At 42.9% G+C, this 14,632-nt stretch overlaps 2 protein-coding genes across 20 annotated transcripts in view; both read right to left on the reverse strand.

The window, feature by feature from the left end:
* Nucleotides 1-13,097, reverse strand: part of LOC128266236 (synapse-associated protein of 47 kDa) — a 28,443-nt gene extending 15,346 nt beyond the window's left edge. For 5 of the 19 annotated variants that reach the window (XM_053002605.1, XM_053002603.1, XM_053002615.1 and 2 more), the window contains exons 1-2: nucleotides 11,802-13,097; nucleotides 2,983-3,030 (exon numbers count right to left, since the gene is read on the reverse strand). In XM_053002605.1, coding sequence (XP_052858565.1) covers nucleotides 2,983-3,030; nucleotides 11,802-12,019 — 266 coding nt within the window. In that variant the 5' untranslated portion in view covers nucleotides 12,020-13,097. The remainder of the gene's footprint in view (nucleotides 1-2,982; nucleotides 3,031-11,801) is intronic. The other 14 variants (XR_008269041.1, XM_053002609.1, XM_053002608.1 and 11 more) reach the window with 7 other exon arrangements.
* A 431-nt stretch (nucleotides 13,098-13,528) lies between these two features.
* LOC128266242 (mitochondrial import inner membrane translocase subunit Tim16) lies at nucleotides 13,529-14,438 on the reverse strand. Its single transcript, XM_053002628.1, has 2 exons — nucleotides 13,961-14,438; nucleotides 13,529-13,903 (listed from the first exon to the last, which is right to left on the reverse strand). Exons 1-2 carry the CDS (start codon nucleotides 14,121-14,123, stop codon nucleotides 13,641-13,643), a joined length of 426 nt encoding a protein of 141 aa, XP_052858588.1. The 5' UTR covers nucleotides 14,124-14,438; the 3' UTR covers nucleotides 13,529-13,640.
* Between the last annotated feature and the right edge of the window lie 194 nt (nucleotides 14,439-14,632).

Consider the following 14,632-nt stretch of genomic DNA (forward strand, 5'->3'; position numbering starts at 1 on the left):
TAGGTAAACAAAAAAATCTTGCGTTTCTCTTTGTTGGTCCTGAACTTTGAGACAAAATATACGTGTAAAATACTGTTCAAGCTACCCTCGCCATTTAGCAAATGCCACACTCTGTCACAGGCGCAACAGCCAGCAAAGTAAAATACACATTTGACAAATTACCAGCGAGCAGGTAAACAGAAGGCGGATAAGCCCGGCCATGTAAATCGAGACAGGAAAAAAACCACAAGCAGGAAATTGGGGAGCAGCAGGGATGCAGGACCATCTACATAATCATGGCCATGTGTGGCTATTAATAAAAGATGAACGCAACATTAAACGCCTGCATAAATGTGAGTCATCCATCCATCGACACGATTGCCATCCTCCTCGTTTTATTTACGATTTGGCCATGTGACATTTGACTTTTCATGCCTGGCAGATTTCTATTTTCATACCGCATTTAAGTTTTTATTTTTCGTCCGTTCTTCCCCTGGCTTTGCGTTTCTTCACTTACTTTGTGTATTTTTTATTTTCTTTTATTTTTAATTAGAGTGAGCTGCACAAACATAAATATCTGGCGGAAAGTGTGCTATTAAATATTCATGGGAAACGCAGAGAAGGGGAAACCGAGCCGAGGCAAAATGCCGAGCATAAATTATTCAAAGCGAGAATTGATGAAAAAACTGGCCAACAGAGATTGAAACTCTTTGCGCCGATTCCAATTGAGCCAATCAACGAATTCGAGCAGGATGGGAGATTGGTAATTCATTTCGAAATCCGTTTGCCCACAAAGCCGGCAAAAATAAACCAACTTCGATTATAAAGTCTGACCTTTTTGCTGGAGCTGCCACTTACTTGGCTTGCTCGAACTAAGCTTTGTTTAAGTACGATAATTACATGTACTTCCCACAGGAATCTCGCTTGGTAATTTCACGCCACCACAAAACTCTAATAGTTGCCACCGTTTGGACATAATCATACTTGTATAATTAAGCTCGTTGTCCGAAATCCCCATGTCTAAACCACTTAATATGATTGCCTAACGACTGTCGCAGCTACCGAGGCTTAAGCATTTAAGGAAACGAGCACCTAAGCCATATCCATTTAACAGGACGACTGCGATAAGCTCCCAAATACGACAAAGAAACATAATCGTCAAAGCAAGTCGAGTTCCGTAAAAATATTACGACTTGGCAGCTTAGCTTTAAATAGGTAAGAGATTGAACACTTGAACAATTTAAGTAGAATTAGGAGATTGTTTGCGGCCCCACTCCCAGGAAAGTCTCACATAATAAAGATGAGCAAGGTTAATTAGACCAAAAGTTGACGGCACTGTCTAAAAATAGAAAAGCGGAAAGAAAAATACCGTTCTGCATGCAAGTGACAGGTGGACCGACAGGCATGTATACTAAAGTATACCCATCTCTTCGAAACCTTTTTCGTTCCGTTCTGGTTTCTGGATTGGCAAGAAATCTCGCATTTGCAGGAACACGCACACCTGCGGCGAATGCCAATTGTGGCCACTCTGGATTCCATTCTGATGGCCACAACAAAGGGTATTGGTTTTTGGATGGAAATGAGTGCGGAGTGCGATGTATTATTCGATTCCTTCTCTGCCCTGTTATGTATTTGGAAATGGAGCTTATCAATTTAACAACAAATTTTTAGTACTTTAGTTAATAATTTTATGACAAATAGTCATTAGATTTGCAAACCCATACTCTGATCATTTTATTCCAAGAACACTTTATCTCTATATTAATTTGTTTTATAAAAATTGTATGATGTAGTTAACGTTAGTTACAGAACAAGTAATTTTGCATTTAATAATAATCTTAAAGAAATAATAAACTAAATTCTGATAAATAAATAAAATCAAAACTTGGCTTGGCTATTATTTTATGTTTTTTTCTTATCAAGCATTCAACGCTATGTGTTTTTTTTCCCCCTTTTCTGTAAGTAGGTTAGCATTCGGTTGGCTGTGATTGAAAACGTTATAAATAGAAAAACATCCAACAACAGTCCCTTCACAATATTACGATATCCCCTTTCATTTCGTTTTGTTTCATGCAACAAATTTCGGGTTTTACACACATTTATTTATAGCCTTCGCTGACCCGCTCCGAATTTAATGGGAATGACGGCGACACAGTCCCCGAAATGATAAAGATCCCAAGGCAAAGGTTTGGGACAATTGTTGCCAAGGGGCTTTGGCTCCTGGACTGTGGGTCCTCTCGCTCAATCAAAAGCTGAATGGCGGATGAGTGTGTGTACCATGTACTATGGCCAGCAAGCCAGAGGGCGGCCCAAAGGCGCACGGCGGAAATAAACTGGTAGCAAAAAGGTGCAAAGTGTTGGGAATTTTATGCGCATTAATTATACGCAGCCAGCACGCCCTGAAAATGCAAATGAATTATTTAGCTTGATATTTAAGCTGATTGAGATGAATTAACTTGAAATAAATATCAAAGGAAGAGGTCCCACCAAGGTAACTTAATGCTCAACACGTGGGCGAGCGTTTAGAGTTGCGACTTGAGTTTCTCACGGCGATTGGGAGAGCTTCGCCTCTCCAACCTGCAGGTGGTTAAATCAAGTTGGCACGAGTCCTTTGAAAAGTGTTACCACACATTTGAGTGTGAGAACTACCACTTTGACGCACTTAAACTTTCAGAGCCAGCGGGCAACAATTTGTATGAGTATTTGACTTTCCTAGGCGATTATGACGGGGGTTACTCAACGATTACAGTCCTTATGATGTTTTTTGTCCCAAGCTGTACGCCATTTGGTGGCTTAAATGGGCGTGGACATGGCCGAGTTTGAGAAAAAGTTTCTGTGTAAATGATTTTTCGACTGCGAGAAAAAGTTTTCCTCTTACTCCGAGAGGAAAGGTAAATAGTTTTGTGTTAGGGACGATAAGTTGGATAATGGCTTCTAATTGGGTTTAATTTGGAAAGTATAAACGTAATAATAATAAAATATTACAAAACAATATGAACTTACGTGGCTTCGGTGACTAATGAATCAACCAGGGAGGCGGATTTGGGAAGTCTAAAAGAAATTATAAAAGTACAAAACAAAATAAATAAAAATATAAAACAATAAAAGAATTTCAAATTAAATCAAAGAGTCTACAAAAAGCAATTGAAATGATTTCAATAAAGTAAATTAAAGGACAAACAAACAAATATTATGAAGATTAAACGAAAAAGACCAAACAAATGTTATTCTCAATTTTAAACCTGAAAAGTTTTTTTTTTCAATTTATTTTATATTCTTCCTGCACTTTCAACTATATTTACGTCTGAGTTTGTACGTCGTCGGCATAATTACCTGCAAAGAGAATGAAAAATGCCCAAAGTTAATGAAGATGTATAACGCCAGCGATTTTGAATGTATTAGGGAAATTAATTAGATAATTTCGTGTTGGGCCAACGTAGCAGAAAAGGCAGGCGAAACGCCCAACCAAACCAAAATGCTTCCTGACCTGACCCTCTAATTAAGAAAAGGATATGATTACAAATGCGAAATAGGACCGGGGCGCAGCATGAAAGTGAAATAAAAGTCCAAAGTTCACGCTCAAGCGGACCCAGTGGGCCATTGGTACGTATATAGACTCGTAAATCTCATGCTGAGCGGAGAAAAACAATTTCTTAACATAAATCAACTCAACGGGGGAATTGTGAGTAGACGTTTCTCGGATATTTATGTAGCAATTTGCCGACAAGGACAGCCACGTATTGATAAACAAAACAAATCGAATCGAATCGAATTGCAGGTGAGGGGGATGGTTTTCAAATCGAAATGTAATGCAAATCGGTCTCTGACCTTGACCCAATGAAAATGCCACAAGGTTGGCGGCCCGTGTCCTGTGATACAAGCCCTGAGTAGCAAAACAACAGTATTCGCTATAGCGTACAACTTACAAAGGGCAACCAAGATAAAAGTCTAAGCTGGCACACATCGCGTATACGTAATGCAACAGAATGCATGCAGCAAGGCCAACGGCATGGAAGTTGGGTGGGCGGTGTTGGCAGTGCTGGTAGTGGAGCGACAATGATGAGGAGTGGCCATGCGTAATTTATGCCAACCGATGCAAAACAACAACAGTGGCAACTGAAAATTTTATTCAATTAAGCAAAGCTCTTCGTTTCATCCACAGCCCACCCTTTTTCGCCAGCCACCCAACTTGTTTATGGCAAATAGTCAGCCACAGCAATAGAGTGGAGCGTAAACTTCCGTCCCCCAGCCATTTGCCTTCATCACATTTCTTGCTGCGTCCTTTTACATAACTCGGCGTTCATTATAGGGCTAATTAAGTATACGCCATGTTGTGGGCCATGGCACTCAATGCATTCTGCACTGTTTGCATTTGGTTGCTGCTCTCGTGGCAAAACCAATACTTGCGAACATATGGCAGCAACGTTAGTTTTGACAAGGTTACGCCTGAAACTGATGAGATAATAATGGTTTATGGCGCTTGATAAATAAAGCAAAACAAGCTCGTCCTTCAAGTGGAAACAAGGATAAAGTTGATTGCAACATCTGGCTGAATTAGTGCTTGAAAGAAGTATAGAAAGTCAATAGCATATTGGTTTTAACATCTTAACGTGGTTTGTAAGGACAAAACTTGGTATTCAGCTAAAAGCGTTTTACCCACAAAAAGACACGAAAGTCGTTCTTAAAATAAAACTCAGTAAGTAGGCAACAGTTTTGGCGCCATCTTTGGTGCTTTTTGACTTGGCAGCGATGTTGCTCATACGCCGCGTAATCCCCACAGGCGCACCATGCAATGAAGCATCCAAGGACTGTGCCACGATGCAGCAACGTGTTGACCTTTAGCAGACTATCAGCAGCAATCCCTCTCACTGTCGCTCTAATATCTTAATTGTTATGCAGGCGAAATAGTGCTGGTTTTGTTGTGTGACTTGGCATATTTCATTACTCAATTACAAAGCAAACTGTTTGAAGAGCCAGAGTCAAATGGAAGGACTTAGCCGTTTGCAATTTTCAATTAACGGCCCAGTTGCACAACACACAGCGACGTGCTGAGTCACAGATGAATGAATGAATCGCTGGCAGAATGAATGGCAGCACTCACACCAACACCAACACTAACACCAATACCAATACCAAACCGATTTATTGAAAGATGCAGTATGGCAGGATGAGTTAACCCTGATCTAATGCGAAAGGGCCACAACCTGAGGTCGTCATTTAATTAAGAAATGCTTTGACTCCGGTATGCGGTCACTGCTGTCAAACCAACAAGTGGGAATACCTACTATTTATCTACTTCTCTATGGAGTACATACAGTCAAATCGATATTCCATATAACCATATAGCTGTTCAGGGCAAATTAGAAGACGACAAGACTTTAATTTCGCTGGGGCAACTTTGACAGCCATTTGTAGATAAAGTCAGAAACCTTTTAAGAAGGCCGTTGGGCACGAAACTTCGTAAAGTAAAAGGTTTTCCTGTCACGTACAGCCATGGAATGTGTGAATTTTCACTTAAAGGATTGTGTTATCGGGCGTTGGAAGCTGCGAGAGGCAACATTACATTGGATAATGTCATTAGCAGTAAAGTCGAGTAATTTTGTTTATTGAAAAGCTGCGAGGGAAACTTTCAAGGATACTTTATCCCGAGAAACTTGATGACAACAATCGTCCAAATCACAAGCCATGCTCATTAAAAGTTATATTTTTCCCCCAAAAAGGTCCCCCACAAAATTGGATTAAAGTCGGGCTAACCCAAAAGAGTTGAAATGCCAGTTTTGGTCGCTGGCTGTTGAAGCCATTTAAATTGCAAATTGTGCGACGTAAAAAAAAGGGGCCACGAGCCATTTTCCTATTTTCCTAGGCTGTTGGTGCCTGTTGTTGACAGAATTAATTGCGCACGTTAGCGTCGCCTCGCGGCAGGCGAAACCGAAAATTGAATTGGTGGCGACGTGGCTGCCGAAGGAGCCAGCAGGATGCTGCAGCATCTGAAGCTGAAATCGAATTACGCGTGTTTTTTTCATACCAGCTCTAAACACATTTTTGCCTCTTTCAGCCAAGGAATTGCATTAGGCCAACGGGAAACAAAAGCCACAGAGTTTGGTACGCCAATAAAGGGTCGGAATTGATGCCCGGAGACGGAGACAATGAGTTGTCCTGTCGCTACGAATGTCGAACCAGATGGCTCTTCCCTGCCACCAACACTCGGCATTACGTATACGCCCCGTCATTGTGATTAGGCAGGAGCCCAAAAAAGCCCAGCCATAAATTTCAACTGCAGAGCCAGGCAGAAATTTATGAGCCACAGCACAAAACAAAATGGCCGTCCTGAAAGCTTGGGGCTATGTGTTTTACACTCGACCAAATCATCACACACCCCATCAGAAGGGCATAACCAGACACATGAGCAATTGGGACTGGCTTTTAAAACCGGCAACTGAGCTGCCATTAACGCAATGCAAATAGAACCCCCCAGCCACCCACACAGCTCTCGATTTACCCCCTCTTTGGTGGGTGGGCTTATCAAACGGTGATGTTTTCTACTTTTGCTTTTCTGTATTATTACTTCTCTTTTTTTTTTGCATTTTATAGAGCGTGCCAGTTTTATGTAAATTTTAAATATTACTCAAGAGGCGTTTTATTTGCTGGAACCATTGGCTTTTTGACTGTGACTGACAGGGCCCCAAAGGGAATCGGGGAGAATAATGTGTGATATCTACAGCCATTTGCATAGTTGGATAAGCACTGTGGACGTGTACTTAATGAGATACAAAATACCGCAGATAGCCGAAGTGAGCTTCAACAGATAATCCTGGGAGTCGCAAATATACACGTATTTGCAATCAGTTCTTGGATCTCCATTATGGTTGTGACTTTGTAAAACGATTGGTATTATTGCATTATTTAATAATAGATTTCATAAAAAATGACATTTGCAAGCAACTAGTTATTGATTGGTTGTGAATATAAAGGATCTGTTAAACTTATTTTTAAATAAAGCCACTGAGTCCTATTAAAAATATTTTTTACTCTCAAAGCTCAATTTGTTAAGGGAATTTTCCAAAACAAAGCCATATATACCATTTCCAAATTGTAATTTGGCAGTAAGAGAGTTCTGTGGCAACCCGGATAGTATGCAGGCACACCTATTTAGTGCGCTGAACAAGAAGGAACTAAGTTATTTAAGTTTAGACTTGCCAGTGGCACACTACTGTTCATATAAATAAGGTTACCATGATGACATTCGCAAAAGTTTTTGGCAGAGCATTTCTCATGCTGCGAGGACAGCGGGAAATAGAAACAAAGCACGTAGTCTGGCTGCCGTTTTTATGATACGCCGTAATTTGCTACTTTGACGCAAGTCCTGGGAGTCGCTTTTATGTGTGTGCGTGATGTGGCCCACACAACCACACTACCATACAGCCACACAGTCACACACTGACACACACACAGTACCCACCGTACCCGGATGTGGCCCTCCATGTCTGTTGCATCGTTTGTTGCCATTACCCGCTTGGCCTGTCACTTCCGCGCTCCGTTAATATTTATGTTTTGCCAGCGCTTGTCTTGGCTCTTAACACAACTTTATCATCGTCTGCGTCTGCAGCGGCATCATGGCAACAATATCGCGAAGGGCTCAAACAGAACAGAACTGAACAGAACGGAGCAGAAAGTTGTGCCTGGCCTCCCGGTTCCCTCGCTTTAGTGGACTTCCGGCCGTGCACTTTCCCGTCCTGCGGACATTCAATTTATCTTTATTCGAGCAAAAGGCAAACTGCTAACATATGTTTGCCTCCCCCCGGCATGCTCAATTTCCATATGTTTCAGCCGTGTCCTGATTTTCATTGGGCTTTAAATCGAATGGGCCGAGCATCTGCATCGTTCGCACCTTGGCCAGCCTGGGGTCACTTTACGAGCAGCATTAAATTTAATACACTTTTTCGCTTTTTCTGCTCTTGCGTGTAGGGCCATAAAAATCCTTTGGCCCGCTTTACTTTCGGGCATAATTGACCGCCAATTGGTGTGGCAGAAGTGGCACGGACAGCGTCGACGTGTTGAGGTCGCAAAAGGTGCATCTATAAAATCGGTGTTAAGTTGATTGGGCATTTTGATGGCCTTTGATTAGCAATGGAGGCAGTACTGGGTAGCCAATTACAAACATTATTAAATTACAATATTTTCAAAAGCTTTAAGTTGTGACCCAGGGACTTTTTTATACAAATTATATTCCCACTGACCTAATCTACCCGAAACCCAAGAACTAACCTAACGTGAAACACGAACCGCCATATAAATCAAACTTTCCGTAAAGTTTTCTTTTACTCGTTTTGTGTGGGCGTGTGAAATTCCCTGGCCAACAATTAGGTAGTGAAAAATTCTGGACAAACACTTAATTTGCATAAAAATTACTATTTATATGGGCCGAACGATTTAGCACGAAACAAAATGCCCAGAGGTATAAATATTAATTTGTGGTGCAAACAATAAACACACAAAGCCGCACCAGAAAAGATTCAAGCACAGAAAATGGACAGTATAAATTGAATTAAATGCGACAGCTGAAAAAATACACAAAACAAATAGTTTCGGCCGGGACGAGACCACCCACGTCGCAGGCGGCAATTAAGGTCCTGCCGAAGGGAGGTCCTGCCGAAATGAAATTGCACCAAGTGGAAGAAGGAGGCGCCCAGGCATTTTCGTGCAGTGCTGACCACAGAGATTGTTGCTTTCGGGGCCAGAACGTTAATTTGGCCGGCAAATGGCAAATGTCAAATGGCAGGCGCTTGGACGAGGCGTCGTTAGCACCCACGCTATGTCCTGGGGATGGCAATGGCGCAGGCGATATGTCCGGTGGTGTCCTGCCTTGACATGAAATTTTAATGCCGCCTTTAAATTTAAGTAGCCTGAGAGGTTTTTGCATTCGTCTTGGCAGCGTTTCAATTGGATTCCCGCCGGTCTATGGTGGTCCGTGGTCCGCGGTCCGTCTCTTATTTATATTTTTATATCCTTGGGAAATGTGTGTTCAGGATCGATAAATTTCTGTGGCTTTAGCCCACTTTTGGCTAGCTCCGATTTATTTATTTATTTTGAGGCCATTGCTTTGATTTTTATTATGTTTGCCATCTCCAGGTGGGCGGAAGGGAGAACTTTGAATTTGCTTTTGCTTTTCGTTGAGAATTGGGCCAAATGTAATATTTATATTTTTTCGATAGAAATTTCTATTTGCATTTGAAAGGCGTATTTCAATCAGGCCCAAGACCCAGCGACATGTGCAAATATTTGTTTCTTAACTTTTGTTTGCCCTCGTTTTGTTTTGTTAATGATGACCCGAATGGAATGCAGAATGGCAACTTTTTGTCCGCAATCAAAAGTTGCTGTTATTGTTGGCGAGCAAATTGTGTCAAGCGGCGTTAAAAATGCATTGCGTACTTTTCAGGAGCGCGCCTCGTTTGTCCTGCTTATTTGCCAAGCAATTTGGGCGCAAGATGAAACATTTCTCACTCAGTTACTTCGCCCTGCCTTCTTTTTTTTTGGCATAATTTTAGTAACAAAGGCAAGGACACACATACAAACACACTGGCAGAGAGCACAGCAAGTGCAAATAGTGTAAATGTCCTTGAAAGCGCCAACAACTATGGCCCTGGCGCTGGCGAAAAAAAAAAACACACACATCCGAAACAAACGCGTGTACAGGTGGGGTTTTGCAGGGCTAACAGCTGGGAATATTGCATTTGGTAATTACTCCAGCATAGCCCCATTTTCGGGGAATATTCGATCGATTTTTGGCCACAATCGGGCCATAATAAGCAACTCGTATGCATGACATCGAAAAGTGAATAAATTAATTCATTGGAAATTATAGGGATTTAGCGCTGATTGTCGAGCGCTGGCAAGGAAATGGAAAGAGAAAAGTCGAAAACACAGGCAACAAGCCAGCACACACGTTTTCTGAATGCACAATTAATAAATAGGCTGACAAAAGGACAACAAGGGGGCGTGATGGGTGGAGGAGTGGAGGGCTGGTGAATGCTAGCAAGCGGGCGACATGTCGTCGTTTTTACTCGTTTTGGCCATATCACATGTGCACATTTCGCAGAGAACGTAGGGCATAGCGCTTCGTTTCGGGCTCTCTCGTATCGATCCGCAAAACGAGCAAAAGTCAACTGGAAACTGGAAAGCAACCACCAAAAAGGAACACATCCTGTCTGCCTCGCAACCACCCCCAGAATCTGAAACCTGCTGCTACAGCCCCCTACTTGCCGCCATTGGTGACACTTTTTCGCACACAGCAAAGGGGACACACAGCAAAAGCTGGTCAAAAAACCGAGTGTACCAGTGCTCGACGCGGAGTAAGGCGAAGGGACAGCAGCCAGCTCGAATGACTCAACATTTTGTGGTTATGCAGGAGCCACGTGCAAATTTATTTCATTGGAATCCACAGAAAAAACAAAGTGCAAGATACAAAAAGCCACACGAAGCTGAGCCAAGTCGTCAATGTCAATTGATAGTGAAAGGACGACCTCGTGCAGCGGGGAAAGGGGCATCGGCATCCATTGAATAGGCGTGACACATCAAAGACAGCAACACCAGCTGTTGGCAGCTGGTTGGCAAAACGTGCCACGGATCGACATCCTGGCACCAGCGCACACTCGCACAATTAAATATTAATGCGCGAAATTAAGTGAAAAACAAGGGCATTAGTTGTCTTTGGCTTGTCTAAAGGATTAGCCAGCAACTTGTGGCATTAGCAGGCCATCCGACACCCCTGGCTTAACTTGTCGTAAAAATCAGTCCAATAATTGGATTTTACTTTCACTTGTCGCTGATAAATGTTGTATCTTTGTGGGGGAGCGAATTGCTGGAACCCCAGGTTGCATTCTTAATACAATTACGAGTGTAACATAAATTTTGGGTGCGGACTGTTTGGGTGCCAGAGATTGATGAAGTGCCCAGGAAAAGGCATGAAGAAGGAGGTCAAATGATGCGGAGAGGTCGAAAAGAAATAGGGCAACGCAATCATTCATTTTGAAAGAAGGAAACCATGAACGATGTCCGGAACTTGCAGACATAAAGTTTTCCTTTTCCTTCTTTGGACAGTTCAAGGGTTGTCTTGTGGTAGACCAACCTAGTTTTCAAACAAGGGAAATCAATGGATCTGTCATAAGCAAACGGTTATAAGACATGAATGTTTGAAAGGCATGCATACTTAACTTTAGGAGCTTTAAGAATTTAAATAGTAATTGTTAAAGGGCTTACTTTTTTTTACCAAAAAGGATACATTTAAATGAAAGCAAGTCAACTATTCAAAGCTCAACATAATCCTTGAATTTAAACTATAGAATTCCGCATTTGAAGCAGGGCTCTGCACAATTTAGATTCCATTCCACAAATCATCAATCGCCATGCATTCTAGCCAATTTTCCAAGCATTTGAAAATTGAAATTGCTACCCATAAAAGTTGAGGGAAATAAATCAACTTTTGCCGTGCAGAAACGGAGCCATATAAAGATACGTATATAGAGGAGCGAAATTATCGGGAATTTAGTTTGCAGTTTAAGCAATTATGTTCAGTCACGTGAACACGTGCGGAATGCAATGAAATATGCAGGAGAACCGAAGTGTGCCAACTGTGATCGACTGGAGGGTAGGAGGTGCACCGCTTGGCGAAATGTTAAAAGGTACAAATTGCAAGGTCACATTGGCACGCCATGTGCCAGGATCTGGCTTTGCCTTTGCCTTAGGCGTTCTCGTCACGAAAGACTAGAAAGATGGGGCGAAGAAGGAGAGGATTACCCGGGGGAAATGTTACGATTGGCACTCACCTCTTGCCAGCTTCCTCGCCCTCCAGTCCTTCAGCGCCGGCGGCGGCAGCTGCCTCCGGATCCACGGCTGCCGACGAGGTGGCCTCCAAGGATGTGGAGGCCGCTGCTGGAGCGGCTGCGGCCGCCTCTCCTGTGGGCGCGGGCACATCCTCGTCGCCAGCGCCGCCCTTCACGGCGCCCACCAGCGAGGTAAATTGATTTGTTAGGCCCGAAAACATGTTGGCTGCTTCTGCTCCTGCTGCTTCTGCTGCTGCTGCTGCTCCTTTGGCTCCTTTCGCTGTCAAGGATTAGTGGTGTGGCTGTGGCTGTGGGAGTCGATGTGTGTGTGTGTGTCCTGACCAGGAAGACGTGCGCACGGTCGGCTCTCTCTCTCTCTCAGTCTCTCGCTGCTGCTGCTGCTCTCCCGCTCCTTGCGCTCCAAGTTTCACTACACTGGACAGAGGCAGATATGTATGGTATTTTGTAATAGGTTTTTCTTTCTTTCAGTGTTTCGTTCGCACCACAGAAGTTTCACTTTCAACAACGCTCGGCGTTATGTAAATTCTCGCATTTAACTTGCAATTTGCACGCGCTGCAAGATGGCATGGAAGATGATGCGTCGTCAAGTGGGAAGGGAAAATGTGGGTTTTATTTGCAACTTGGCGAGGCGGCGGTGGGGAAAATCAATAAAACGGTCTGCGAATTGCCTGGCTATTGGGCACAATTACACGATAAATACTCTACGATTCGATCGATTTTCCACATGGACACACGCCACTGCCACTCTCGAGTTTGTTTTATTGGCTTTTCGCCTTTTTTGCCTTTTGCACAACTAAAGTAATTTGATTCGGTGCCAATTACCACTTGAGCTTTTGCTTTTCTCTGCCAACTGGATTTTTTGCTTTATTGGGTTCTTTTTTGTTATTTGGTATTTGGTCGCCAGGAGTTTTTGGATTCTCGGCTGCCCACTTCGAAGGTCCTCTGAAAACTGACGGAGCAACGGAATGGCGATGGCTCAAATACTGAGCTGGAGTCTTCTCTCTCGGATTCTCGCTTTCTCCCTGGAAAAGTGGAGTCCAGCCCCTCCTCCGCCGCAGCTTAGTATTGCGATTTTCGTGGGTGGTGGGTTCACCTTTGTGCGCTGGAATGCTGACTTTTCTCGATTTCTGCGCATGTGCGCATAATTTACTTATTTAGTTTTCGCAATTTGATGGCGTTTCGGCGTCGTTGGCTGGCACAATTAGACAAACAATTGACACGTCTGAAAAAACAACAACTGCGCAGCAATAACGATTATTCTCGGCTGGTTTTCTTAGCCAGTGCTGCCCATCAAACAGCTGACTGCCGCCGGCCGATTACAGTGCCGCCCTGCCTATCGATATCTATCGGCTTGTTTGATTTGAAAATTTAATGCAAATTATTTCAGTTCTCATTTCCCAATTTATAAAGCCATTTCAACATAACTTTCATTTAAAAAAACACAGACAATATTGGTACAGAAAAGTACTAGAACGACCATTTTTATATCTGAAGAAACCTAAAACTCAACAATAAATAATTGTCATCCCTTTGAAAATCTGGAAAGTATTCTCTAAATTGTAAGCGAGAGCTGACACAAAAAAAACATCTTAGAAATCAAACAGCTTTGTAACAAGAAGCTTAGCTTGTGATACGTTTTAGGTTCCCTTCAAGAAGAGAAGTGTTCCTGAAACTCCCTTTTACCAATTTAAAATCGAATTAAACCGGACTTCATGTTCGTAAATCTCTATTTACATCAACAGACTTTCGGTTTTTGTACTTAACGAGTAGTTTTTAAATCAATTATCAGCTAATTAGTTCGATGGGAGGCAAAATTGGTTCTTAGCGCCGCTGCCTCGCCCTACTTTGAGGCTCATCCTCCGTCGCTTCGGCCGCCTCCTGCTTAGGTGGCTGTCGCGTCTGCTGGGCTTTAATCTCGTGGTCAAGACGCTCCTTGGCCCGGAAGACCTTTGACTGGATGTAGAAGGAGCCGCCGTTGGAGCGTTCGTTCACCTTAAACAGGTGATCGTAGTTCTTGATGATGGCGTCCAAGTTCTTGGGGTCCTCCACGTTCAGGATTTGCTTGGCCTCCTCCAGTGTCATGCCTATTAAGAGGAGGGAAATGAATAATGGACTTTGGAATGGTTAAAGGCAGGACTCACCTGTACGAAGGTTGGACTCGGCGCTCTTGTCGCCCTGCTGGCCACCTCCCGCTCGACGTGCCGCTTCCTGGGAGGCGGCAATCTCCTGGCGCAGCGCCTTGGTGAAGGCCCTGCCCACCGCTTGGGCGCCCAGCACGATGATCTGGGCGATGTACTTGGCCATGGTTTGGTTCCTTTTCCTGCTCCTTGGTACGAACGTAAAATGTGTGGCACTCTGTGATTACACCCCAATTTTGAGACTTAAAAAACGTGTCGCTTAAATTACGCAACAGCTGATTGGCCTCGGTTGTTCCAATTGTATTATTTAAAAGGTGCTTTTCTAACGAACCGAGTACCGCGCGTTTAACACATAATTTTGATTTAATTGTACAAATTTTAGTCTAGTACCAGGTAAATTTAAGTTATTACTTTCGCCAGGTAATTTATGAAGCTTGCTAGCGGCGAAAAGCGGGCGAAACAGCTGTTTGGCTGGGGATGGTACAAGGGCCCTTATCGATTGTTATCGATAGGTTTTCTGGAGTATTTTCATGATATATCTAGCTAGTTTTTCTTACAGTTAATATTTAACTTATATGAAATGTTTATTTAATTTGTATTATTTTGTTATATTATACAATCCGAACATTTTTTGTACTTTTGATAGTTTTTATTCGTTTAATTTTAAGCTATCGG

Source organism: Drosophila gunungcola, chromosome 3R (genome assembly GCF_025200985.1).
Source record: "Drosophila gunungcola strain Sukarami chromosome 3R, Dgunungcola_SK_2, whole genome shotgun sequence".
Taxonomy (NCBI): Eukaryota; Metazoa; Arthropoda; class Insecta; order Diptera; family Drosophilidae; genus Drosophila; species Drosophila gunungcola.